This window comes from Denticeps clupeoides, chromosome 8 (genome assembly GCF_900700375.1).
Source record: "Denticeps clupeoides chromosome 8, fDenClu1.1, whole genome shotgun sequence".
Taxonomy (NCBI): Eukaryota; Metazoa; Chordata; class Actinopteri; order Clupeiformes; family Denticipitidae; genus Denticeps; species Denticeps clupeoides.
The window spans coordinates 20,165,082-20,188,826 of record NC_041714.1 but is presented as its reverse complement, the minus strand read 5'-3'; the positions used below and the strand labels follow the sequence as shown (position 1 = coordinate 20,188,826).

The window sequence follows — 23,745 nt, the reverse complement described above, 5'->3', positions numbered from 1 at the left end:
GGTTGCTGGTTCGAATCCCGATCCGCCAAGGTGCCACTGAGGTGCCACTGAGCAAAGCACCGTCCCCACACACTGCTCCCCGGGCGCCTGTCATGGCTGCCCACTGCTCACTCAGGGTGATGGGGTAAATGCAGAGGACAAATTTCACTGTGTGCACCGTGTGCTGTGCCGCTGTGTATCACATGTGACAATCACTTCACTTTCTAAAAAAGATACCGATTGAGAACTTAGAACTTAACTGTTCTCAGACTAGAACAAAGAAAAAAGCAATATACATATATGATACACACACACTCTTCTCACCTGGATGTCCTGCAGGCTGCTGAAGTGGAGTGTAGAAAGCATCAAGAGGGAGGAGCACCAGCACAAGATGGGACTACGCAGGTGAGCAACAGCCAACGAGAGGCTTAGCTGGACCATCAGGACAGCCACGCCCTTAATACTCAGCACGCTGTATGCGGCCAGCACTCCATACAGGGTAAGGACAGCAAAACGACACTGGACACGGACACAAACACACGTACATGCATACGCATAAAAACACACACTTCAAACACCACCTATCTGTAACTCCTTCACACCAGCTCGTGCGGAGGCGTGCGGAGGTTACCTGCGGCAGGAAAACTCTGGCTAGTTGGGATACAGCTGCATGGCCCATCAGAGACCAGAGCAGGGACCGCTTGGCCCAGTCACTCCAGAAGCTCCACTCGAAGTCTGTGGAATCCTGGGAAGAGCCAGCAAAGTAGAACTACGACCCTCACACAACCACAAATGGCACTTTGACAGACGCATTTAAAGAGCCAAAATGGCATCAGTCCCTCCAAAGGACCAGTAGTCTGGAGTAGCAAACGTAATCGTCATCGTCATCATCATCATCATCATCAGTTGGGACAACTCTTACTTTCTTAAATGCCCAGATGAGGAAGCCTCTTTCCAGCTGGAACTCCCGGTCCAGTCCCTCCTCATGTTCTGCCAGGAACAGATGGGAGATGAACGCACAGACATGGGAAAAGGGAAGCCAAGATGGGGGGATAGGAACTGTCACCAGCATCATTAAGGCAGACAAGCCGCCAGTGCTGTTAAACACTCCTTTCGGAACATCTGCAGAGGACCTAATTGGATTTTCCTTCCAAATTGTTGCAGACGATAGTTAAGTGTATCATCTACAATAAGCTTAATTTCTGAAAAGCTTTTTCCCCGTGTACACAAACGCGGTGCGTACGGGCTGTACGGCACGGAGCACAGCTTCTCTTCCCTGTAACGCCGCCTGCTGCTCCACTGCGGGTCTCCTCTCCCCCATCTACAGCCTGCATTGCAGTCACTCTGTTATTGTGTCTGTACATTTCCTCTCCGCAGCTTTTTTGCTTCTTTTTCTCGTTGTTCTGTTCACCTTTGTCTGGACCTCGCATAACCCCAGCAGACGGCTTTCCCATCATGGTGCAGCAGTGGGGAGGGATTTACTGCCATCAGCAGTTACAATGCACGTCCTCCTACATTTTCTCTGCAGCAACTGTTATGAGGATCTCGAAGAAACACAGCGACCCCCAGTGGCCAAGGTTGATTATGCATGAACATCTCGTTATACAGGGTGGGCCATTTATATGGATACACCTTAATAAAATGGGAATGTTTGGTGATATTATCCTCCTGTTTGTGGCACATTAGTATATGTGAGGGGGCAAACTTTTCAAGATGGGTGGTGACCATAGTAACCATTTTGAAGTCGGCCATCTTGGATCCAATTTTTTTTTTTGTCAATAGGAAGAGGGTCATGTGGCATAAAATTTATTGGTAATTTCACAAGAAAAACAATGGTTTTAACGTAACTTTATTCTTTCATTAGTTATTTACAAGTTTCTGACCACTTTGAAATGTGTTCAATGTCACCAACCATTCCCATTTTATTAAGGTGTATCCATATAAATGGCCCACCCTGTAGATATAAAACCGCCTAAATACAGAATTTTGCAACATATACAAAATACGGAAATGTAATACATAAAAGTACACCATTCATGATGCAATATAATAATATGTAACTGCAAAACGGTGGTGAAATTCTGTATATAACTAGGTAACCAGGGATTGAATAAAGTGAATCACAATCACACACTACCTTTTGAAAATCTGTGCAGTTCGTAGAAAGAATAAAGGTGTGAACTGAGAGACAGGAACCAGTACACGGCGATCTCCCACAGAGGCAAGGACACCACGCTCAGCTTGCCCGGGAACGCCATGGCAACAGAAGGCCCAGCCTCAGTCCTACGCAAGAATGCAATATTACTGTCCTTTGGAGTTTTATTTATTTACATTTTTCTTTCTTTTCAGGTGATAAATTCTTGGCATTACACTCCAAGCTCCAGGCAGACCCTGAATGATCAGGATTTGCTGTGGATATTTTTAACAGAACACCAAAAAATAACCTATAAGTGAGAAAGTAAAGTGTCAGAAGCACAGCACACGGTGCACACAGTGAAATGTGTCCTGTGCATTTAACCCATCACCCTTGATGAGCAGTGGGCAGCCATGACAGCCGCCCGGGGAGCAGTGTGTGGGGACGGTGCTTTGCTCAGCGGCACCTTGGCAGATCACGATTCGAACCGGCAACCTTCTGATTACAGGGCCGCTTCCTTAACCGCCAGGCCACCACTGTCCCCGTATAATGTATAAAGGGTGAACAAAGTATACCAAAGACGTATTAGAGAGCATTATAAATGGTTGAAATACGTATATGATGTTATCATATGCCTCGACAGTCACTGTAGATGTTGGTCAGCCTGTTCGGCGTCAAAATATAAACCCCTGATCCGAGGCATGAATGCTTCACTTATGATTCGCGCAGCAACTTTTAACAACAACTGGCCAGAAAACAGCTGCATACGTTCAGAAAGCTGAACGTGGAAGATGATACTAAACGTGCTAACGTGTTCGGCAGGCGACTCTTGTACTCACAGACGTCCCAAGCATCGCAGTACGTCCACATTCTTCCGCCTTTCCACATGGCTCTCTCCTGATTGGTCGATTTGCTGTACTGGGCCCGCCCCGATGAGGCTCGCGGACGAAAATACACGTTTCAATTGGCTACGTGTCCGGCAGAGATTTTTTGGCGTGATTTGATTGGATGCTTGCCGTGTCATTCCGTTTCGTTTCCGACCTATGAAATCCGTAGCCGCGGGAAACGCTTCGTATCATGCATTCTTATTCGACGCACCGATTCATCTCACGAAAGAATCATATCTGAATATCTGTATAAGCGTTTTAAACGTGTGGGTCTCTGTAACTGCAGTTTATTAAGCAGAAATTGAGTAAGAGTATTGGATAGTCTGAATATTATTTTTTTTTGCAACGTGTAAACATATAGGAATGTCCCTTGTTTCACCAATCTCACCATAGAACTGTAGTTGATGGATAACAGGCTGTTCCACCCAAAAAACAGCATTTGCCAGATGCCCTTATCCAGGGCGACTTAACACCAGTAGTTATAATGACAGGGTTAAGTTTCTTTCTTGGGGACACAAAGTCGGGTTTGAACCTGGGACTTCTGTGGCCTTCTGGTTCATAGGCAAGTGAAAGTTGTCACGTGTCACCGAGCGCATGTAGTGAAATGCGGTCCGTTCCCTTGGTGCCCGGGTGTGTGATGCTTTTCTCAGTGGCACCTTGGCGGTTCGGGACTCAAACCGGCAACCTTCCGATTATGGTTCTGTCTCTTTGCCCGCTAGGCCACCACTGCCCTAGTGTCTTACCCACTAGGCGACTACCCTCTACCACATTCCAGACTTGAATTTATCTAAAGTTGTAATGCAGAATTATCACTAGTGTGGCTTGTTTTTTTTTTTTTTGAAAAACATACTACATTTACATTTACAGCATTTATCAGACGCCCTTATCCAGAGCGACTGTACAATCAGTTGTTACAGGGACAGTCTCCTTGGAGCAATTTTAGGGTTAAGTGTCTTGCTCAGGGACACAATGGTAGTTAGTGGGATTCGAACCCGGGTCTTCTGGTTCATAGGCGAGTGTGTTACCCACTAGGCTACTACCACCCCTGGGCTACCACCCCTAGGCTACTACTCTCCCAAGCCTCTGCATCTATGTGTTCATGCACAGACACCTTATAAAACTATCCTATTCGCCATGCAACATTCAATCATGTCGTCCTGATCAAAGGCCCCGTCTTGTGCCGGATTTGCTGAGATTCGTGTGGCACTAGATGTAAACGTGTTATTCCTGACATATTCACTGGGTGGCGCTAGGCATCAATGGCGTGGAAGTGGTTTCGGTGCACTGAGGAATGGAAGATTTTTATCATGGCCGAACAATGGATGAAAGAGTGAGGGGCTTTGACACTAAGACCCTGGGAAGGAGAGTTTCATTTAATCGAACCACCTCCCTCACAGAGACTTGTTTCAGCAAAAGACAATGGCTCTAAGTTTAGATGCAGCGAAGGCCTGACTGCAGCCTGCATTGTACGGAAATCCCACACGAACAGACTGGAGATGTAAGGTCGACCCGGTTGAAAGGCTTCCGTTCACATAAACATCCCCTTTTGTAAAGCACACCCGCTTTGTCCAGGATACTAAATGATTGGTGCAATTTGAGTTGATTCAGAAATGTTCAGAAGAACATAATGATGGTGCAATAGAGCATCTTTTAAATGTTCAGTTATATTCACTTTACGCGACTTGTACTACACACATTTTTAAATGAACATCTTCTGCGTGAATTGTCCTTAATCTAGTTTTAATCTGATTGGCATTAATTATCATTAAGATATGTTGTATGTTGTACCATCCAATAATTATTTCACCTGAAAAGCATATCAGTCTAGATCCCATTGACATCCCATTGACAAGACGTCGAAGAACTGGTGACACTTTACTAATTAAAGTGATCAGTAATGTTAATTAAATGTCGATTCGCTTTAGATACGTGCGACAAACAACCCGTCGAGCTGAATAGAAATGCGTGACACCTGAGAGGATCTCCGAATTTGTGGAACGCGTTGAACGTGTGACGGGCCAATGAGCGCGCAGCTGGGCCGTCCAATCACTGCTCACTCGGGGCACGGTGGGCGGGCCTCGCTCGCCCCGAAGTTAAATGAAGCCGCGGCCGCGCCTGAGAGCGGAGCGTCGGGCTGAATCGCGTCTTGCAGCATGACCTCCAAGTGTCCGAAATGCGAAAAGCCCGTGTTCTTTGGTGAGTCGCGTTTACCATTAAAAGCCGGGGGAGTTATTTTCCTGGTTTTATGGCAACTTTAAACTTTTGTTTTTATTCCGACTCCATAACTGCGTGTTATAACTTAAGCATCCATTGCATGTTAGTATAGACTTTTATTTTTTATTAATTTTTTTTATTATTAGTATTATTCTTCATTTATTTGTGCTCCTCTATCCTCTAAATTATTTTGCGAATGTTGTCGCAGCTCCGTTACTTTTTTTTTTTTTTTTTTTGGGGGGGGGGTGTCATTCCAACCACTTAAACCAGAACTCACTCCCTCCCTCGTCCATCCGTCCGTCACCACGTGTCAAATGACCGCCCCAGAATTCGATTAACGGCAACAATTGAAGGAGTCAAATGAACCTGAACTTGATTTTGGTGCTTCGAGCTGCGCTGATCGGGTTCTTCGTACTTCTGCAGTTTAACTGGCGCTGTCAAAAGAATTGATCATAGAAATCCGTCCTGGCTTCTGTGTGCACTTATTGTATTTCTATGTTTGTTCCCTCCACGTTGAGCTGCAGGAAGCACCTAATTTTCTGTATTTGGGTAAAGCTGCTCTGACGTCCCAGTTTGCTCTGATGCTGTCGATAAATTATTATTTTTTTTTTGATTCATGACGACTGGTCTCCAAGCAGTTTGCTTCCATGGCAGTTGAGCTTTTTTCCTTCTCTCTCCTCCTCTCTCTAGCTGAGAAGGTGAGCTCGCTGGGGAAGAACTGGCACCGCTTCTGCCTGAAATGTGAACGCTGTAATAAGACCCTGTCTGCTGGCGGCCACGCTGAGGTAAGGGCCGGACTGATGCCCAAACCGGGAGCGGGTGGCACAAAGGACTTTAATTTATTTAAAATTTATTTATTTATTTTTATTTATTTTTTTTTAATGGACCGACATTAATGTAGAATAAAAATCTTGTCTCAAGCGGTCTTTCACTCCAGGAATCTGACCGTTAGTCTCATGGTGACTGTGGGACCTAAACGGTTTTCCTGTTGATTCCAGGTCGACCGTGAAGTGAGGCAACCTCACAACCTTTTTTTTTTTTTTTTTTTTTTGCTCAATCTCTCCAACAATCACTTCCTCACCGATGTCACCAAGTGGTTTTGCCAAACCCCGGCAGTGACATTTTCTCCTCCTTCTCATCTTTAAATGCATCAGTAAAGTTTTACACATTTCACATAGCTTGAAGGTAGGCTATGAAGTAGTACTAATACCCCCCCCCCATAGTTATCATTTTGTAGGCCCTTTGATTCTAATCACAGCCTCGTTTCATGTACAAATTGGCAGAAGTCGGATTAAGGTTCTGCGTATCTACTGACCCCAGCATGTCGAGTCCGATCAGGGTTCTGGGCCTGTCTGCCATATCGGATCAGCACTGGCTTGTCTGTGACTGCATTTTGTGCTCCTATCAAGTGGCATGTTCCTCAGGAATGTGACCTGGTGTCATTCTGGTCCTGAACCAAGCCATTGAAGTCAGCCTCTGAGTGCCAAATTTGCATTATAGGTATTAACGTTTCTCAAAAGAGACAGCCTTCCTGAAAGGGTCTCTTTTTGCAAATGTCACCCTTTTTTAATTGATTTGACGTCAGCTCATATAATTTAACTGTCCCCTGTTATGAAACCTTTGTGTTTTCAGAAAAAAATAAAATGAACCCAAACAAAAAACTTTTATGCTGATTTTTCTTTTACGTCCAATCACCGAGCAAATGCAATGATTCGCACATTTGGTAGCCATGACTATCGGTGGAGATTGTTTTAGGGGAGGGCTGCAAAATTCTGACCAGGAAAAGTATGAGAAACTGGAGGTTTACATTTACAGCATATCAGACGCCCCCTTCAGTGTGACCGATCGGTATTTACAGGGACAGTCCACCCCGCTCTCTGAACGGTGAAGCGTGTTTTTTTTCCTCTTCTTTTCTTTCTTCCTTCTCTCCTCTCTCTCTCTGAAAATGAATGCAGATTCCAGAAAGGTGGTGGTTACTGATGCCATGCAGGCCATTCGGAGGTCTTATATCAGCGTCCTCTCGTTCCAGGAGCTGACAAAGGGAGGTCTGTCTGTTCACGGCCTGAAACCCCACTGAGGCGGCCCTTTGACGGAGCCCAGGAATGCTCGTTTTTCTCGTTGCCTCCTCCCTGGCCAGTTAGGACCGTGCTGTGTCGACAGCAGCATTACGGTCACGCTCTTCAAGCCCGTGATTGCGTCGACCGGGTAGCGCATGCAGATTTTTTTTTTATTATTTTTATTTTTTTGTCCTCCTCCCCCCTGGACTTTACACATCTTAAAGTGCAGTAATCTCAGCAGTGTTTTGAAAAGTAGTGAAGAGACGGCCGTATCTATATGTTCTACTGAGGTGTTAAACTCTCCTCAAGCTCTGATGTGCATTTAGAGCCCTTAATATAAATCACTGGCCTGGAGCAGCGTTTAATTAACCCTGTCTGGTAATTCGAGGAACAGTGATTTATAGTTTACTTGTGGTTGTTGGACAAAGTCGGTTGGTGTCTTGTCCACTTTAACAAGGTGCAGGATTTATACTAGATGGTTGTCAGTTCATACAATATGCATGCATATCACAATCTTCTCCATTTAAATCAAACTTAGTATTTTAAAGTAATAAAAATAAATGCAAAAATGTAATTCTTAAGTTTAACATGTTACACTCCTTGGTGTACTGAGGTAGCAACAAATAATCCTCATACTTTCAGATGTGCAGGGCTCGTTCATGTAGTTTCTCAGCCTCGTTCCTACAGGAACTCACATCTGACCCAAACTAAGTTTTACTTAATGGCCAGTTAATGAGCCTTGTGGTTTATAAGGACTGAATGAGAGTATGACTGGAGCATGATGAAGATATGTACTACTGGTCCAGATGGTGCACCCTAATTGGGTTGCCACGCCCTAGTATTTCAACAATTACAGCTGGTAATTTTCTGCTACTTTGCATAGAAGGAAGTGCCACTCATTGCTGTTCTGTTTGTCCCCATGGAAGCATGGGACATTTCTGGCCATGTGGCTAATGCCTCTTCATTGAAGGCTTGCTGTTGGCGGATGTTTCTGCTGGGTGTTTTTCTTTTAAGCTTTCTCATGCCATTTTTAATAAGTAATTATAAAAATATATATATTTTTTAAATGATTTAATAAGTTCCATTCCACAGGCAGGTAGCTTTTGATCGACAATGTTTATATAGAAAAGAGATGGAAGTGAATTGTCCTGTGAGTTTTGGACCAGGCTGGCAGCTGCCACCATCCAGGAGTATCTGGGATCTGACATCAGACCCTATACATCCAACACCTACTGATAACCAGTAACACTCAGCAGACCAGTGTCACGAAGGACACTGTCTCTGGATATGACTGGGGGGCTGGAGAGTGCCAGAGCGCTCTGTCGAGGGAAAAATGGAGTGATTGATTGAGGAGGGAGGGTGAGGTCACTGCATCCTAAATCTGCCCTGTTCACTGTGCGTCCAAATATCGCCATATTCAGCTTTCATGGAGTGGAATGCTGGAGGCGCATATGGGACCACTTTGCTAAAAACTTTGTGTGTGTGGTGCATGGACTTTGAATGACTGCATGCTATTGTTGAATTAAGTTTATTTTTCTACTTTGTCTTGTAGCATGATGGAAAGCCATATTGTCACAAACCATGCTATGCAACTCTTTTTGGACCAAAAGGTAAGGAAGGCATTGACTTGCAGTTTGTTTATTTATTCATCTAATTTATTTAATTATTTCTTATTCTAAACTATTTTTAAAAATAAATAAATAATAAATCTACCTCTAATTATTTGCCTCATCGACCCATTTTAATTGCAGCATTGCAGTTTAGGATAACAGATTTGACCATAAGCAATGGAACATGATATTTTATGTGTGAAATGTGCCATATATTCTTCCAATTCCAGTTTTGCATTAATGTCAGGTCTTTATTTTGCACCGGCTTCAAAACTATTTTCTTCATTAGTGGTTTCAAAGTAGCAGGCTTCATGAAAACAGCGCAGCCCCTCCACTGTCCTCTCATGGCCCGGTCGCTCCGTACAGCCTTTAATTGGATCGCTCCCGAACAGGAGTACATTACTCTGGTGCAGCGAAGTGGAGAGTCAATGAGACGCCAGTATAGAGACACCGCATGAAGATTCGCCCAGTAACGGGATCAGATGAACCACTTTCAGCGCCACTGAACGTTCCTTAGGAGAGTTCGGGGAGTGTCTGTCCTTCTCAAAATGGCAGCTAGTTTGCTTTAAAATGAAAGCCTTTTATGTGTTTTTTTTTTTTTTTTTTTTTTTTTTTTTTTTTTTTTTTTTTTTTTTTGCATCCTGTTTGTTTAAATGGCCTCAATCACCCTTTGAAAGAGTGCTGTGGAATGCCAGTAGGGGGGGGGTCTGTCTATGTGGGGGTATAAATACATTGCAGACACACCCACTCACTTATTTGTCCTTATCTGTGCTTTTTCTTTAGGTGTCAATATTGGTGGGGCAGGGTCTTACATTTATGACACACCCCCTGCTACACCTGTCAGCCAATGCGCCGACTGCTCCCCGACCACACCCTGGACCACTCAAGCTGGCCGCAACCAAACAAAAGGTCACAAACAAATTTTTGTACACGACTAGTAACTTCAGGTGTTTTTAGGGATGTGTAAGCCGAAATTGAGTAAGTGTGTGGAGCAAACATTCGCAATCTCATGTAACCTAACCGGATGTGCCGTGCGAGGGCGTGGTCTATGCTGAAGGAATCCGTTCATGGCAGCCAGAGGATCAAGCAGCCTCACTCTGTAAACTGTTGGCTGCTGATTTTTATATATAATATATATATATTTTTTTAATCATAAACATGCCAGTCATAGTCGCACAAGTTACTTGTGTAACGTTTTGACCGCTACGTTGAGTGCAATGCATTTCCGTTTTAAATTCTGCAGAATGAGCTCTCCTTTGTCTTCCTGCCCTACGCCACGCTCTGGAATGTTCTGTGGCCGTCTCTGGGCTGGAGCAGTGCAGAGAGGATATTAAACCATAAACATCATATCCCCGGAAATAAACCCACCCTGACTTGCGCACAGACCTGCATGCGCTCATTAATGCCGCTCTGGAGGGTTTACGGCTGTAGCCACGTTAAATATAGAGCACAGGGGTCCGGTTCATTTAAATGACTGTCCACATAACATGCACTCAGAGGTCCTTTTGTTGCCTTGCATATTTGTCCCAACATGTTGGAATTTTAATTGCTTCCTTTGAGACTTTTGCTAATGGTGCTTTTCCGACGTCTAGGCAGGCGTTGTGTGAGGGCTGCAGTAATGTTAGACTAACATTTAGACAGGGTTCGTACGGTCCTTAGAAACCTAGAATGTTATGGAATTTGAAAATAATTTCAGGTCCTAAAGAGTTTTGGAATATGAAATAGGTTGTTGAAAATTGATTGACACATGAATGTAATGGAGCACATGGTTCCTGTAAGACTGCACAAAAAAAAAAAAACTCATTTTAAATAGCGAGTTTTCCCTGAACTGAGGAGGAAATTCTCAGTGCTCTTTCTGGCTGAAATAAGAGCATTTTATTTGGAACAGGGTAGGTGGAGGAGACATTAGAAGACACCCAGTTTTTGCCTACTAAATTGAGCTTTTCAGGGTTATCAAATTTAGTTTGACACTTTCACAATATATTGTCATGGAAGTCCTTTTGTGAAAATGTGTAGGAACCCTGATATTTAGCTTCAAATGGTTACTATATCTAAGCAGCTTCAGGTACATGTACAGTACAATAAGCTTGGTTACATGTTGCTTTGTGTGTATACTCCATAGTTACTCCAATTCAGATGAAGACATTTGCAGGGGAGACGTCTCTGTGTCCCGGCTGTGGGAAAGTGGTCTACTTTGGTGAGTTTAGTCCTCACTGCTTTCGCACGGTGAATCTGCAGTGCAATTCAGAATAGAAGCATTCCTGTGGTGTGTGTGTGTGGTGTAACTTTGTCGTTTTTGGACATACCAAAAAAAAAAAAAAAATCTTAATCTTCTGTAAAGCTTCAGGAATGGATTGAGCTGAATGGATGTAAGGTTTGATGTTTTTGTTTCCTGACCTGTACCTCATGTCTGTGTAGCTGAGAAGGTGATGTCCTTGGGCCGGAACTGGCACCGGCCCTGCCTGCGCTGTGAGAGGTGTAGCAAAACGCTGACTTCTGGTGGCCATGCTGAGGTACGACCTGCACCCACGACCGTGTGTGTGTGTGTGTGTGTGTGTGGGCAGCCTGTCCTAATTTTAGCTTTAGTGTAGTGTTTGCGTCAAGCAGACATTTTAGTCTTGAGTCTGAGTCACGTCCAGACATTTTAGTCTTGAGTCTGAGTCACGTCCAGACATTTTAGTCTTGAGTCTGAGTCACGTCCAGACATTTTAGTCTTGAGTCTGAGTCACGTCCAGACATTTTAGTCTTGAGTCTGAGTCACGTCCAGACATTTTAGTCTTGAGTCTGAGTCACGTCCAGACATTTTAGTCTTGAGTCTGAGTCACGTCCAGACATTTTAGTCTTGAGTCTGAGTCACGTCCAGACATTTTAGTCTTGAGTCTGAGTCACGTCCAGACATTTTAGTCTTGAGTCTGAGTCACGTCCAGACATTTTAGTCTTGAGTCTGAGTCACGTCCAGACATTTTAGTCTTGAGTCTGAGTCACGTCCAGACATTTTAGTCTAGTTAAAGTGTGACTATGAAATGACACATTTGTAATTTTTTTTTTTTTTTTTTTTTCTTCTTAGTAATGCAATTGTATTTAACCCAATAAAGTACCTAGTACAATACAAAAATGGTTAAACCTATTTCTCACAAGGTTCATATTATATTATTGTCTCCTTATGGACCCAACATTCATTTCAGTGGCCACATTTCACCCTGTGTTCATTCTGTTTTCTTTTCCACTTCATTGTAAAGCGAGTGCGTCCAAAGGTCTCTTCGTCTTTATCTCCCAGTCATCTGTTAACCCATCACCATATATCTATACCCACCTCAAGCATTCTGAAATATGAAATAATGCTGGAGCTGGAATTAAGGAAGTGATGTCATCTGTGCGACCGTTTTGGAGATATGGGAAACCGAAATGCAGCATAATAATAACACTAAAATGAGACGAGACGTTTAATAATTTACTAATCTGAAGACATTTTAGTGTAGTCTTTTATTTTGCAAACCACGTTAATAAAAATAAGCAATTAAACCATATTACATGACCAGCATTTGTCTTGTTTCGATCACATCATAGAGCTTCTTTGACTAAAACTGCAATATAGGCTACACCCCTACTTTGTTCTTTCTGCGTGTAAGCACCATTTCGAAACCATATCATGATTGCTGATTTGTTAATTGTGAACGTCCCTTACAGCATGAAGGCCGGCCCTACTGCCACGTCCCCTGCTACGGATACCTGTTTGGACCGAAGGGTGTGAATATCGGAGAGGTGGGCTGTTACATCTACGAAAAAGATGTGATCTCCAGCGAGATTCCGGGTGAATCTTAACTCCCTCGACGTAAACCCACAGACTGTCCTGAGTGCTAAATCTCTGCAGAGAGACTCCGCGATTAGCCGCGCACAAACCACATTACTTGATTGCTACTTTGGCTTTTGTTTATAAAATGTATAGGGAAAAATTTAGCATTTTAAGTTCAGTGAGAAGTGTTAGACGTACATAATTTCCTGTTTTAATATTGGACACTGCATGTATCCTATGCTAAAATATGGGCAAAAGTTAAAATATTTTGAAAAATGTAATAAAATGAGCTTAATATAAAGTGCCCAATCTTAAAATGTACTCTGAAAAGTCCTTTGTATAAAGTGAAAGCTGTAAATGATTATTTGTATATGACTAAATAAAATATGAACTGTACCTATTTTTCTGTATTTGGTCTGGTTTTTCTTTCCAGCACTTCCATTAAATCTAATAATTTTAAAACATTTTAGACTAACGCAATAGTGTGTAATTGAACTGATTCATGTCTTGCTGTTTGCTGCTTGTGGTTGGGACTTTGTTCCTTCAACGTCCTCAATGGTCTCCGGCAGACACCGGCCCCGCGTCTCGGGCAGGTTGCGGGCAACGAGGCTGGCAGAAAGGGCAATGCTGCCCAGCAGGAGGTCGGGGAATTGCTGCCACACATCCTCAAGCAGCAGGATCAGAGGAGCCACGGCCACGCCCAACCTTGCCATGAATGAGTTATAGCCCATCCCGTTCTGTCTGTGTGGATAACAATGTTGGGCATATATGCTTTTTATAAAAATAATTAGTTGGTTACTACTTTTGGATTCATACAAGCAACTAGTTACCAGTGAAAGTAACTTAAGTTTAACTCAACCTTAGCCAGTCATTAACACTTATGTGGTTGTCTTGGCCCTTGCTAAAGAAAATAAAGCTTTGCTGCTTTCGTGGCTGATAAGATGAGAACAACTTACAGTAACGTGCAGCATGTCAGTAATTGTGTTGCTGGATTTTTTTTTTTTATACCTCCGTTCAAGTATTTTGTTCTCTTGATAAGGACTCATTTAATAGCAGGAATAAACTAATACGCTGGACCTGCATGTGATTTAGCGTGACTAGTTCGCGAGTGGGCAAGGTCTGTTGGTCTTTACCTGATCACTGTAGGGTAGAGCTCGGAGCTGTACAGAACCACTGTAGCAAAAGATGCTGCAGAAAAGCCTTTGGCCAGGACTGCTATCACCGTCCTAACCAGCCACTGATCTGAGGGAGCGGACAGAAACAGGAGCAGTTTCAGAGGACATGCTGGTTGAGTGTGGTACGCCGGTCCACATTTACAGGCTGCAGCTCATCTGATGATGTACGCGTACGTGTACATTTATGACCCGTTATAACATATATGGCAGAGGTGGCCTAGCGGTTAAGGAACCGGCCCCGTAATCAGAAGGTTGCCGGTTCGAATCCCGATCTGCCAAGGTGCCACTGAGCAAAGCACCGTCCCCACACACTGCTCCCCGGGCGCCTGTCATGGCTGCCCACTGCTCACTCATGGTGATGGGATAATTCAGGGGACACATTTCACTGTGTGCACCATGTGCTGTGCTGCTGTGTATCACAAGTGACAATCACTTCACTTTAATATGACCTGTGACTACAATTACTAAAAAATTGGTCAGTTAGTATGTAAGTTGAAGTCACTGCTTTTATTATAATCTACTGTACAAGTTGTAAATTTTAGCTCAATGCTGAACAGAATGTGGACTAGAATGAATACGGGCACAACCTCTCACCTCTGGATATGAACACACTGATTCCGAGGCTGGATCCGGCCAGCAGCAGCGACACAAACTCGGTCCGGCGCCGTCCAAATTTGTCCAGCAGGTAGTACACAGAGACCTTGGCGGGCAGTTCAATGGCACCCAGTATGAACTGGGTCAGGTAGATGTTCACCCCGAAGCCGGAGATGTTGAAACTGAGGCCGTAGTATGTTGTGGCAACCCCAAACCTGAAAGACGGAGAGCTCTAAAACTTTGCTGCACTTGTTTGTACTCGTAGCTCGCCTAGTTTTCCTGGTCAAGCAACGAATTTTTAGTTCATAAAATCTCCTAAATGAGGTTAAAGATGGTTTCTTCATCACATGCCCCCCAAGGTCCAGGCACGGTTTCAGGAAGCCTCTAATCTACTCATCCACACTTCTTCTTTCCTTTTTTTAAACCAACCACTGCTTTAATGCAGGCCTCAAAATGTGGGGTATAATGTGTTCGTCTTTCGTGTAAGATCATTAATCCTACCATGTGAGGCCCGTCAGCAGAGCAAGCCTTCTCATCTTGGGGGTTCTCACCAAATCCAGATATGAATACTTCCTGTTCCTTCTCTCTGTTGCCACAATGCAAGACAGGGTCTATATAATGACAGGATGTGGAAAAGACAAAAGCACCGTGGGAGATGGACACACAAGTAGATTATGCAACCTGCCCCCGGCAAGCAAATGATGGCGATCATCTTTCGAGGAAGAATATAAAAGAGAGGCTTTCCAGTTTGCAACGACTCACCTCTGGTGTGACGGAAGATGCAGCACCTTCCCGTTGGTTCATCGTGGCACATTTGGTGAGGTAATATTGCGCCTCCTCCAGTTTTCCGTTGGCTATGAGCCACCGAGCTGATTCTGGAAACCATCTGGTCCAACCAGAGATGATAATAATAGTGATTCTTTGGAATCACTAACCAGCCAATTCTGTGCAACACTGCTATATAATCAGATGAAAAGATGCTGGAATGCTTTGGTGTTGCATACCTCCAGGTTATAATGGACAGTGCAATGGGCGAAGTCACCGCCACGGTCAGCCACTTCCAGTCTCTAAAACCAAAGGCGATCAGAGGCATCACCATGGAGCCAAACGTCCAAGAGAGGCTGTCGAACACACCCACCAGCTTCCTGTGCTCAATGTCCACCCACTCCACATCTGTTTTAATGCAGAAAAACACTTCACGCACAAAGCGATTTTCAGCGGGTGAACTATGACTCGAAAGCACATCAACACGGTGTTCTCACTCAGCACAGTGGAGACGATGACGATGCCGGTGATGCTGAAGCCCGTGAGGAACCTCAGCACCGCAAACATGATGTAGGAAGAGGAGAAAATGCTGACCAGTGCAAAGCCCATGCCTGCTACGTACGAGACCAACAGCATCTTCCTGCGGCCGTACCTGCAGGTCACAACGTGTGTGTACGTGTGTGTGCGCTCAAGGTTCCGTGAAATTAATATTCTGAATGGGAAAAAAAACAGGTCAAGCACTACCTGTCACTTAGACTGCCGAAGGTCATCGCCCCGAACATTACCCCTATAAAGAAAATGGTGGCCATGGCTTTATTCATCCCTTTCTTTTCACACACCAAATCCCACTGAAAAAGAGTGAAAAAACACATTTGTTAAATACAATTTAGGCACGGATAACTGTGATTAAAATCTGAAATGGAAATAACATGAAAGCAGACGCTCTGGGACTTTTAACAAGAAAAACAAGAGTTTTTTTTTCTGTCAACATCGTGGACGATTTAACTGAAAATTTGGAAGATTGCATACCATTGCTCCATTTAGTTGAATTACCCAGTCTTCATTTAATTTGTGACCCATGCACCACCTTGCCGCTAGGGGCACCATGTTGAATATGTGCGTTGCTTATATTTTGATGATTGCATTTGAGCACAGAATAATACACACTCCTTACATGAGTTAAAAATGTCATTAATATTAATATTACATGTGTTATAAGCATGTTATAAAAAAGGTCTATTACCTGTGAAGCCAGTGTGCTTTTAAAGGTGCTGTTGTCAAACACCCATCCATTCTGGCACGGGACTGCAGGGAGGTCCCGCTTGTGGGCGTTAGAGGCGTTGAGGAGCAGGGGAAACTGGGGCTCTGCGAACATGAGGCAGGGCGAGGGCGTCCCATCCTTCAGTGCTGGAATGCTGATAGTCAGCCTCTGCTCCAGGGTCAAGTTCTCGAAGGTGCCCTCAGTGTCCAGGGAGCTGGTGTCACAGTAGTGAGGCGGCACAGACGCTATGAAGTTGTTCAGAAGGAAGTGGCACGGCAAGGTGAATCGGCCCAAGAAGCTTAAGCTGAGGATCATTTTCTGAAAGCGTCCAAAGCCATCCACGTCTGACAAGACCTCTTCAAACTTCATCCTCTGAAGAGACACGTTGGCCAGTTACCTTCAGAACAGCTCTCTGTTAACAGCTCTCTGTCCCCATCTCACCTTCAGTCGTTTCTAACACCTCATGATCTTGAAAGAAGATGTTAACATGGTCTGCAAGAGATCTGGTCAATCTTTGACCAGTTTTAACAAGAGAAGTCCTATTCATGTAATGTTTACACAAGTAGAATTTCTTTTGTTTATTTTGTTTAATTTTTAATCAAATCTGAATTGCAAATGGTTGTGACGCATGTGGATGAAAATGACTGTGCACTCTTCGGTTTGGGAACTGTACCACATGCTCTTTGCAGTGATATTACAGCATCATTGGAATATAATGCCTACAAAAAAGTAGGAAAAAAAGGAAATCTATCTATGATTTCACGCCGTCGTGATATCTGGTTTTGCAAATTTCTGACATGTGTCTGCTTTAATGGCCACCTGCCACCAAGGGGCGCCACCTGTCACACTGGATAGTCAGACTTCTGGTGTGTTCGTTCTGGTTTCACCAGTGACCATAATATCAGCAAAACATAAATACAGACATACAAGATAAAAAAAAAACTGTGCTCACACAGCATCATTAATATGTAAATATACAGATATAAAATTGTGGGAATGACAAGGGATAAACAATTGATTAATCATAATTACATTTTTATTCTGGCTATGTGATGAAAAAGGGACTTTTTTTTCCTCCAGTTCCTATGAATAATGTTACAAAAATACATGGACCCTGATCAGCACACTTCTTATGCAAAATAAATTATTTTACCATTTGAGTGCTTGTTCCAAAATTAGACGGTCCAGACTTTATGTATTAATGCATTATATTTACTGCAGTTGTGAAATGTTCCTGGAAATTATGAGTACAAACTATATTGACTGTTTCTGTTTAACTCACAGTGTACGTTTTTCTTTATTCACTTTCTTTTTTCTGCAGCGGCTGATTTCGATGATGAACTGAATAACTGAACCATCAGCACACAAACTGAACCCGAAATGTCGGAGAGTCACAACTAAACTCTTCCATGATTAATGTGACTAATGGGAGAGAGAGAAGCTGTTCTTGTGCACACTGCAGGGACACATTCTTTGTCACCAGCCAAAAACAACACTGAAATCATGTCCAGCCTTTTGTGTAGAATTCCTTAAATATCGTGTGTACAAAAATGTCTGCGAGTACATGCATCTATTCTTACCTTGAAGAGCCTGTAGAATGAGAACGGACGAGTGTTTTTGGTTCAGTATTAGTGGGTGTGTGAGTCTCTGTGGCAGAGTGTGGTGCATCTCCTGTTGTGTTGGTCTCACAGAGAGACATTTGCAGATGTGAATTATGAAATCTCTCTTACTTAACTGTTACATGCAAAAACACACCAGAATCTGCAAACACGAGCACAGGTTGTTTTAAGTTTTAATGCACATGCTACAAAAAATATATTCTAGTTTTAGGTACAGTCTTTAAAAAGGAACTTTATTTCTTGTCTCTGTCTTCTGAAGGTCTTCTGAAACCTCAGAGTGGATATCCCTTAAATGGAAATAATTAACAAACAGTAAATGTGAATTCTTATTCTAATTCTTGTTCTCATTAGTAAATGTGAATTCTTATTGTGAATATCTTTCTGCAGGGCACAAGTACAATAAATACTAGAAAGCAACATTCCAGGAGGACCTGTCCGGGCGTTGGCTGCAGGGTCAGGAGTTCCTAATGAAGTGGACGGTTTGTGTCATAGGACAGGGTTGATAAAGGATGCAGAAACGAAAAACCGGGCCGAAAAACAAGCCAAAATGAGTGGGTTTCAATGGAAAAAAGCAGGATGCCAGAAAAGTGGGGAAAAAAAACACTGCGGGGCCACAACAAAAGTTTTGGTGTCTCCCAGAAGATCGTAATTCTTGCACATTTCGGTGAAAGTGTCTTCCAGCAGACGGTGTTTATAAAATGATACCAATGCTAAAATGAACTTTCAGCGCATCCCTTTGGGGATTCGACCCTGTTTGAGCGTTACTCCAATCGCTTATAAAAGTAATGACACACCGCACACAGTAGAGAACTCATTTTTGATATATAGCCGGGGTGTGTGCTCCAGTACCAGAAAAAGGACTGTTAATAAGCAAAAAAATACCCACTGACATTTTGATCCGTAAGTCAAAACGTCGATATGGGCAAGATCTGCTTGGCAAAGTCCATATCAAATTCATCTTTGGACCGTCTGCTGTCTCTGTGCATTGCAAGGGCTGAGTTTGGCTTTCTGGGGTTTTCCAGATTTTCCTGACGCCCATTGGCGGCACCAATAATCTGTCAAAATGTGCATCTAGGCAAGTCCCAAATAAGGACTACCCGCAGGGGCCCAAAAAAACGTATTCCCAGCACAGTAGTAAGTAAGTCATACTGACCGGACTAAATAAGGACAAATTATTTGCCACCAAGATGCCGGTCCTTTTGGGGTGTAACATTAAAACTCCTCGTTGATTAGACAACTAGCTAAATTGCTAATTGCATACCTGTTGCACTACCTGACCACGCCTTCATACTATCAGTGCTAGTCCTACTTTGTCATCATGTGAATGACTGGCCTAGGCCGCAGCCTGTACCTCTTCCCTTCAACGTCCTCGATGGTCTCGGGCAGACACCGGCCCCGTGTCTCGGGCAGATTACTGGCCACCAGGCAGGTCAACGCTGCGATAGAGCATAGGATGACCTGGGGAAGAGGCTTCCACACGTCCTCCAGCAGCAGAATCAAAGGGGCCACGGCCACGCCCAGTCGGGCCATGAACGAGTTGAACCCCATCCCGTTCTGCCTGTGTCACGGTACACAGCAAGACTGGAGCACTTCTGCCTGGTGAAGCTGTTAACTGGATTGTAAAAAGGGATTTTACCTGATCACGGTCGGGTAGAGCTCAGAGCTGTAGAGGACGATGGTGGCAAACGACACAGCAGAAAAACCTCTTGCCAGAATTGCTACCACCGATCTGATCAAGCCCTTATCTAAGAGAGAAGCGCAATCTGCTATTGAATATGAAATTGTGGACATGATTAAATAAAAATGACAGCGATTAGGCCCAGTCACCTGCAGGAATGAAGATGTTAATACCCAGACAGGTTCCGGTCAGCAGAAGAGCTCCAACCTCAGTTGGCCGCCGACCGATCTTGTCGAGCAGGTAGTACACGGCGAGCTTGGCGGGGAGCTCAACAACTGCGTAAAGGAAGTGTGTGAGGTAGATGTCCATGTCAAACCCAGTGATGTTAAAACCGATGCCGTAGGCGGTGGAGGCCACTCCAAACCTAAATGAAAAATATGCACTGGTGTTGAAGTGCTGCACCCTGCCACCAGAGGGAGCTGAATGCTAAATATTCCCTCCAAAGGAGCATTTTCAACCAACCCTGAACCATTTTTAGTCCATAAGTAACTGGCAGTGACAAGCTGTCATCTGCACACAGAAACTTTACCTCCCTTTTGTGAATTAAGCCTTTTCTTCTTGGTCTTTTGCAATGCCATTAAAATTCCTATTAATTTTATTATTTAAAAAAAAAAAAAAGCTAAATATGATTCTCCTCTGCTGTACCATGTGAGGCTTGTTAATGCCGCCAGTCTTCTCATCCTGGGCGTTCTCACCAGATCCAGGTAGGAGTACTTCTGACTCCCTCTCTCTGTCATCACAATGCCAGAGAGGTTCTGCACACAGGCAAAGATTTGGAAACACTGTTCACATGCGCAGCGTTACAACTGCTTACACGGCTGGACGTGCTGACCTCGGGTCTGATGGAGGAGGTGGCCTTCCTACGGTTCATGGTGGCACATTTCTGTAGGTAAACATGTGCCTCTTCTAATTGGCCACTGGCTATCAGCCACCTAGCTGACTCTGGAAACCACCTACAAATGAGCAAAGTGGCCTTAGATGAGCCAGCACCTACAGGATAACCGACTCTGGCTGACTTGTTGAACGGTTGGCCACCTCCACGATAAGATGGCCAGAATTAGAGGGGATGTGATCGCAACTGTCAGCCACCTCCAGTCACGCACTGCAAAGGCTATCAGCGGAAGAAAAGAACCCCCGAACGTCCATGACAGGCTGTCGATCACGCCCACCAACTTCCGGTGCTCGATGTCCACCCACTCCACATCTGTTGGAAGACAGAATGCAAGAGAAAAGGAATAAGAATATGCGACAGCATTTAATAATGGAGGAGTTAAGGAAGGTGGGGTATAAGGGGTGACATAGCGGGTAAGGGGGCAGACCCATAATTGGAAGGCTGTGGGTTCGAATCTTGAACCTTCAAGGTGCCACTGAGCAAAATACCATCCTCGAACACTGCTCCCCGGGCGCCTGTCATGGGTTTAATGCAGTGGACGCATTTCGTTGTGTCACCGTATGCTATGTTGCAGCGTTTCACAATGACAATCGCGTCACTTCACTTGAAGATAGCGGAGGGAGGCGGAGGCTGCAGCTCTTACTGAGGACTGAGGAGACGATGACGATGCCGGTGATGCTGAAGCCCGTGAGGAACCTCAGCACTGCAAACATGATGTAGGAGGAGGAGAAAGCGCTGATCACCGCAAAGCCCATGCCGGCTACATACGAAACCAACAGCGTCTTCCGACGGCCATACCTACAGGACACACAGCAGGGTGTGTGTGTGTGTGTGTGTGTGTGTTGTTTTTTTTTTTTACTAATATGGATGTTTTTCTAGAAAAAAATGTCACCTGTCACTCATACTGCCGAATGCTACAGCTCCAAACATGACCCCTATGAAGAAAATGGTGGCAGTTGCTTTGTTCAAAGTTTTCTTCTCACACACCAGATCCCACTAAAATAGATAAAAGATAATAGATAAAATCTTCAGTGGTAATGGAAGATGGAGAAGGGGCAGTTGGAGGGTTCAATTGAGATGAGAATGTATTGTGAAGTTTTTGAGGGTTGTGGGCAGAGGTTTCCAGTAGAAAGTAGATGTAGCAGAGATGAGGTTAGTGGAGAAGTCGCGTGGGAGTTTCTGATAATGCAGCAGGTCCTAGTCTTATATTTCCTCTCCGCTGCTCTTAGTTCCCTTCGACTGCTGCACAATGTCTCAGATAGCAAGGGGGAGAAGTCCTTTTGGGTTTGGAAGATAGAGGACAGAGATGATCCACAGAAAGGGAAAGTGAGAAGAGGAGAGTGTTGGTGGCTGTTTCCAGTGGTAAAGAGAAGAGTCAGAGGTTAAAAGAGGAGAAAGAGTGCAGGAAGAGACAGATGAAGGTGAGACAGAGTGAAGGTTCTGTCGAATGAGTGATGGATGGTGGTCAGTCTCGGATCCGATAGGTAGAGTGAGAGGGTGAAGGACAGAAAGTGGTGGTCAGAGATGTGGAGTGGAGTGGAAGAGGTCGGTAGGTGGAAAGGTACGACCGAAGATTCCCTCTTTTGTGGGTGGAAGAGCTGCTGCTGTTGGCCAAGGAGAAAGAGTGGAGAAGGGGAAGAAGGCAAGACAATTGAAGTTTGTCAAGTTGAAGTCACCTAGTAGAGTTAGAGGGGTGTCTATGGGAGTGTCCAATTAATCGATAAAGGTTCCATAAAGTGTAATACAGTGTATCTGGACAGATGGACAGGTGCAGTCGAGGCTATACTTGTAGGAACAATGTCGCCTTACCTGAGAAGCCAGGGTGCTTCTGAAGGTGCTGTTGTCAAACACCCACCCATTCTGACACGGGACCGTGGGGAGGTGGGTGTCGCTGGTGTTGGAGGAGTTTGGTGGCAGGAGAAACTGGGGCTCTGCGAACATGAGGCAGGAGGAGGGCGTGCCGTCCTTCTGGGTTGGAATGCTGACCTCCAGCCTCTGCTCCAGGGTCAGGTTCTTGAAGATGCCCTCAGCATCCAGAGAGCTGAAGTCACAGCGGTGAGGCGGTATAGCCGCTATGAAGTTGCTCAGCATGAAGTGACATGGCAGGGTAAATCGACCCAAGAAGCTTAAGCCGAGGATCATCTTCTGGAAATTTCCGAAGCCATCGATATCCTCAAGGAGATCTTCAAATTTCATGTTTGAATTAGAAGGACCAAACAGGCAGGCCCGACACTGGTTCTCTTACGTTCCCTCTGCTCTTAGCCTCCCATTTTTTTCACTTTCCTTTGTTAATATTCCATTTTTTTACAACCAATCCAAAGGTTGAGCCGAGGGTGCAGTCTCGAGACTTTTTAATCATTAACTGACTTTCTAATATGTGTTTTGGGGGGGCAGGTGCCACCTCCACGGCATCTGATTCAGTGAAGTGAACATGACATTTTTAAAAAGGTCTGTTACTGTCAGTAGTTAATCCTTGTGTTGTGTTAGAAAGCTGTTTACACCTGTGGTGTTAGTGGGTCAATTTGGACCCATGATTTAAAAATGCTTGAAAAGGCTTTTTTTTGATTGCAAAAACTGTTTAAATTCACTAAATATATTTATTTTTCTTATAGAATAAGTAATAATAAACTATAAATGGGTTATAAACTAATATTAGAGTACACCTACCAAAAAAGGTTACTTTTTTTTTTTATTATTTAAAATTATTAATAATAGTGACATCTTTGGTGTTTCGGGTCAAAACGGACCCGCATAGATAAATGGTAGGATAAAGACAAGAAGTCAAAAAAAAAATTCCATAATCCAAGTCTTGTCTCCCTGTTGTCAAAACGTAGCACACTTGATAATGCATGAAAGGACTGAAGCAATATTGTGGCACGAAAAATAGGGCATCCTGACTCACTATGCCATAAGCTGCCCGTAGCTTCATTACAGGATCTGTATACCCCCGCAAGAAGCAACAGTCCCATGTAGGCATTGAGCTATGTTTTGTCCATCTCTGTCCAGCTATCACCAAACACTCTTCTACCTTCCATGTTGGTCATCTCTAGTAGGATATTCTGAATAGGTCGTGGAAAGTACAGTTCA

The 23,745-nt window shown here is 44.1% G+C and overlaps 3 protein-coding genes across 3 annotated transcripts in view; 1 reads left to right on the top strand and 2 right to left on the bottom strand.

Annotated features, from left to right (window-relative positions):
* hhat (hedgehog acyltransferase) overlaps window positions 1-3,022 on the bottom strand; it is a 34,687-nt gene extending 31,665 nt beyond the window's left edge. Inside the window, exons 1-5 of the mRNA XM_028988464.1 lie at window positions 2,953-3,022; window positions 2,117-2,262; window positions 902-969; window positions 611-724; window positions 304-498 (exon numbers count right to left, since the gene is read on the bottom strand). Coding sequence (XP_028844297.1) covers window positions 304-498; window positions 611-724; window positions 902-969; window positions 2,117-2,237 — 498 coding nt within the window. The 5' untranslated portion in view covers window positions 2,238-2,262; window positions 2,953-3,022. The remainder of the gene's footprint in view (window positions 1-303; window positions 499-610; window positions 725-901; window positions 970-2,116; window positions 2,263-2,952) is intronic.
* Window positions 3,023-5,108: 2,086 nt separating this feature from the next.
* Window positions 5,109-13,070, top strand: crip3 (cysteine-rich protein 3). Its single transcript, XM_028988858.1, has 7 exons — window positions 5,109-5,196; window positions 5,905-5,999; window positions 8,824-8,881; window positions 9,665-9,790; window positions 11,004-11,078; window positions 11,300-11,394; window positions 12,569-13,070. The coding sequence occupies exons 1-7, from the start codon at window positions 5,154-5,156 to the stop codon at window positions 12,701-12,703; spliced, it is 627 nt and encodes a 208-aa protein (XP_028844691.1). The 5' UTR covers window positions 5,109-5,153; the 3' UTR covers window positions 12,704-13,070.
* LOC114795723 (uncharacterized) lies at window positions 12,347-22,948 on the bottom strand. Its single transcript, XM_028989302.1, has 19 exons — window positions 22,468-22,948; window positions 21,551-21,654; window positions 21,302-21,456; window positions 20,802-20,970; window positions 20,599-20,719; window positions 20,412-20,521; window positions 19,916-20,130; window positions 19,725-19,833; window positions 19,398-19,646; window positions 18,050-18,074; window positions 16,452-16,841; window positions 15,953-16,056; window positions 15,706-15,860; window positions 15,448-15,616; window positions 15,206-15,329; window positions 14,945-15,054; window positions 14,444-14,658; window positions 13,808-13,916; window positions 12,347-13,415 (listed from the first exon to the last, which is right to left on the bottom strand). The coding sequence occupies exons 1-19, from the start codon at window positions 22,852-22,854 to the stop codon at window positions 13,175-13,177; spliced, it is 3,261 nt and encodes a 1,086-aa protein (XP_028845135.1). The 5' UTR covers window positions 22,855-22,948; the 3' UTR covers window positions 12,347-13,174.
* Window positions 22,949-23,745: the final 797 nt, after the last annotated feature.

Coding starts and splice junctions, on each gene's coding strand:
- LOC114795723 (XM_028989302.1), bottom strand. CDS start 22,854: ATGAAATTTGAAGATCTCCTTGAGGATATCGATGGCTTCGGAAATTTC. Junction 15,861..15,952: donor TTCGGCAGTCTAAGTGACAG/GTAGTGCTTGAC, acceptor TGTGACCTGCAG/GTACGGCCGCAGGAAGATGC. Junction 15,617..15,705: donor CATCGTCTCCACTGTGCTGA/GTGAGAACACCG, acceptor GCATTAAAACAG/ATGTGGAGTGGGTGGACATT.
- crip3 (XM_028988858.1), top strand. CDS start 5,154: ATGACCTCCAAGTGTCCGAAATGCGAAAAGCCCGTGTTCTTTG. Junction 8,882..9,664: donor AACTCTTTTTGGACCAAAAG/GTAAGGAAGGCA, acceptor CTTTTTCTTTAG/GTGTCAATATTGGTGGGGCA. Junction 11,395..12,568: donor CTTCTGGTGGCCATGCTGAG/GTACGACCTGCA, acceptor CGTCCCTTACAG/CATGAAGGCCGGCCCTACTG.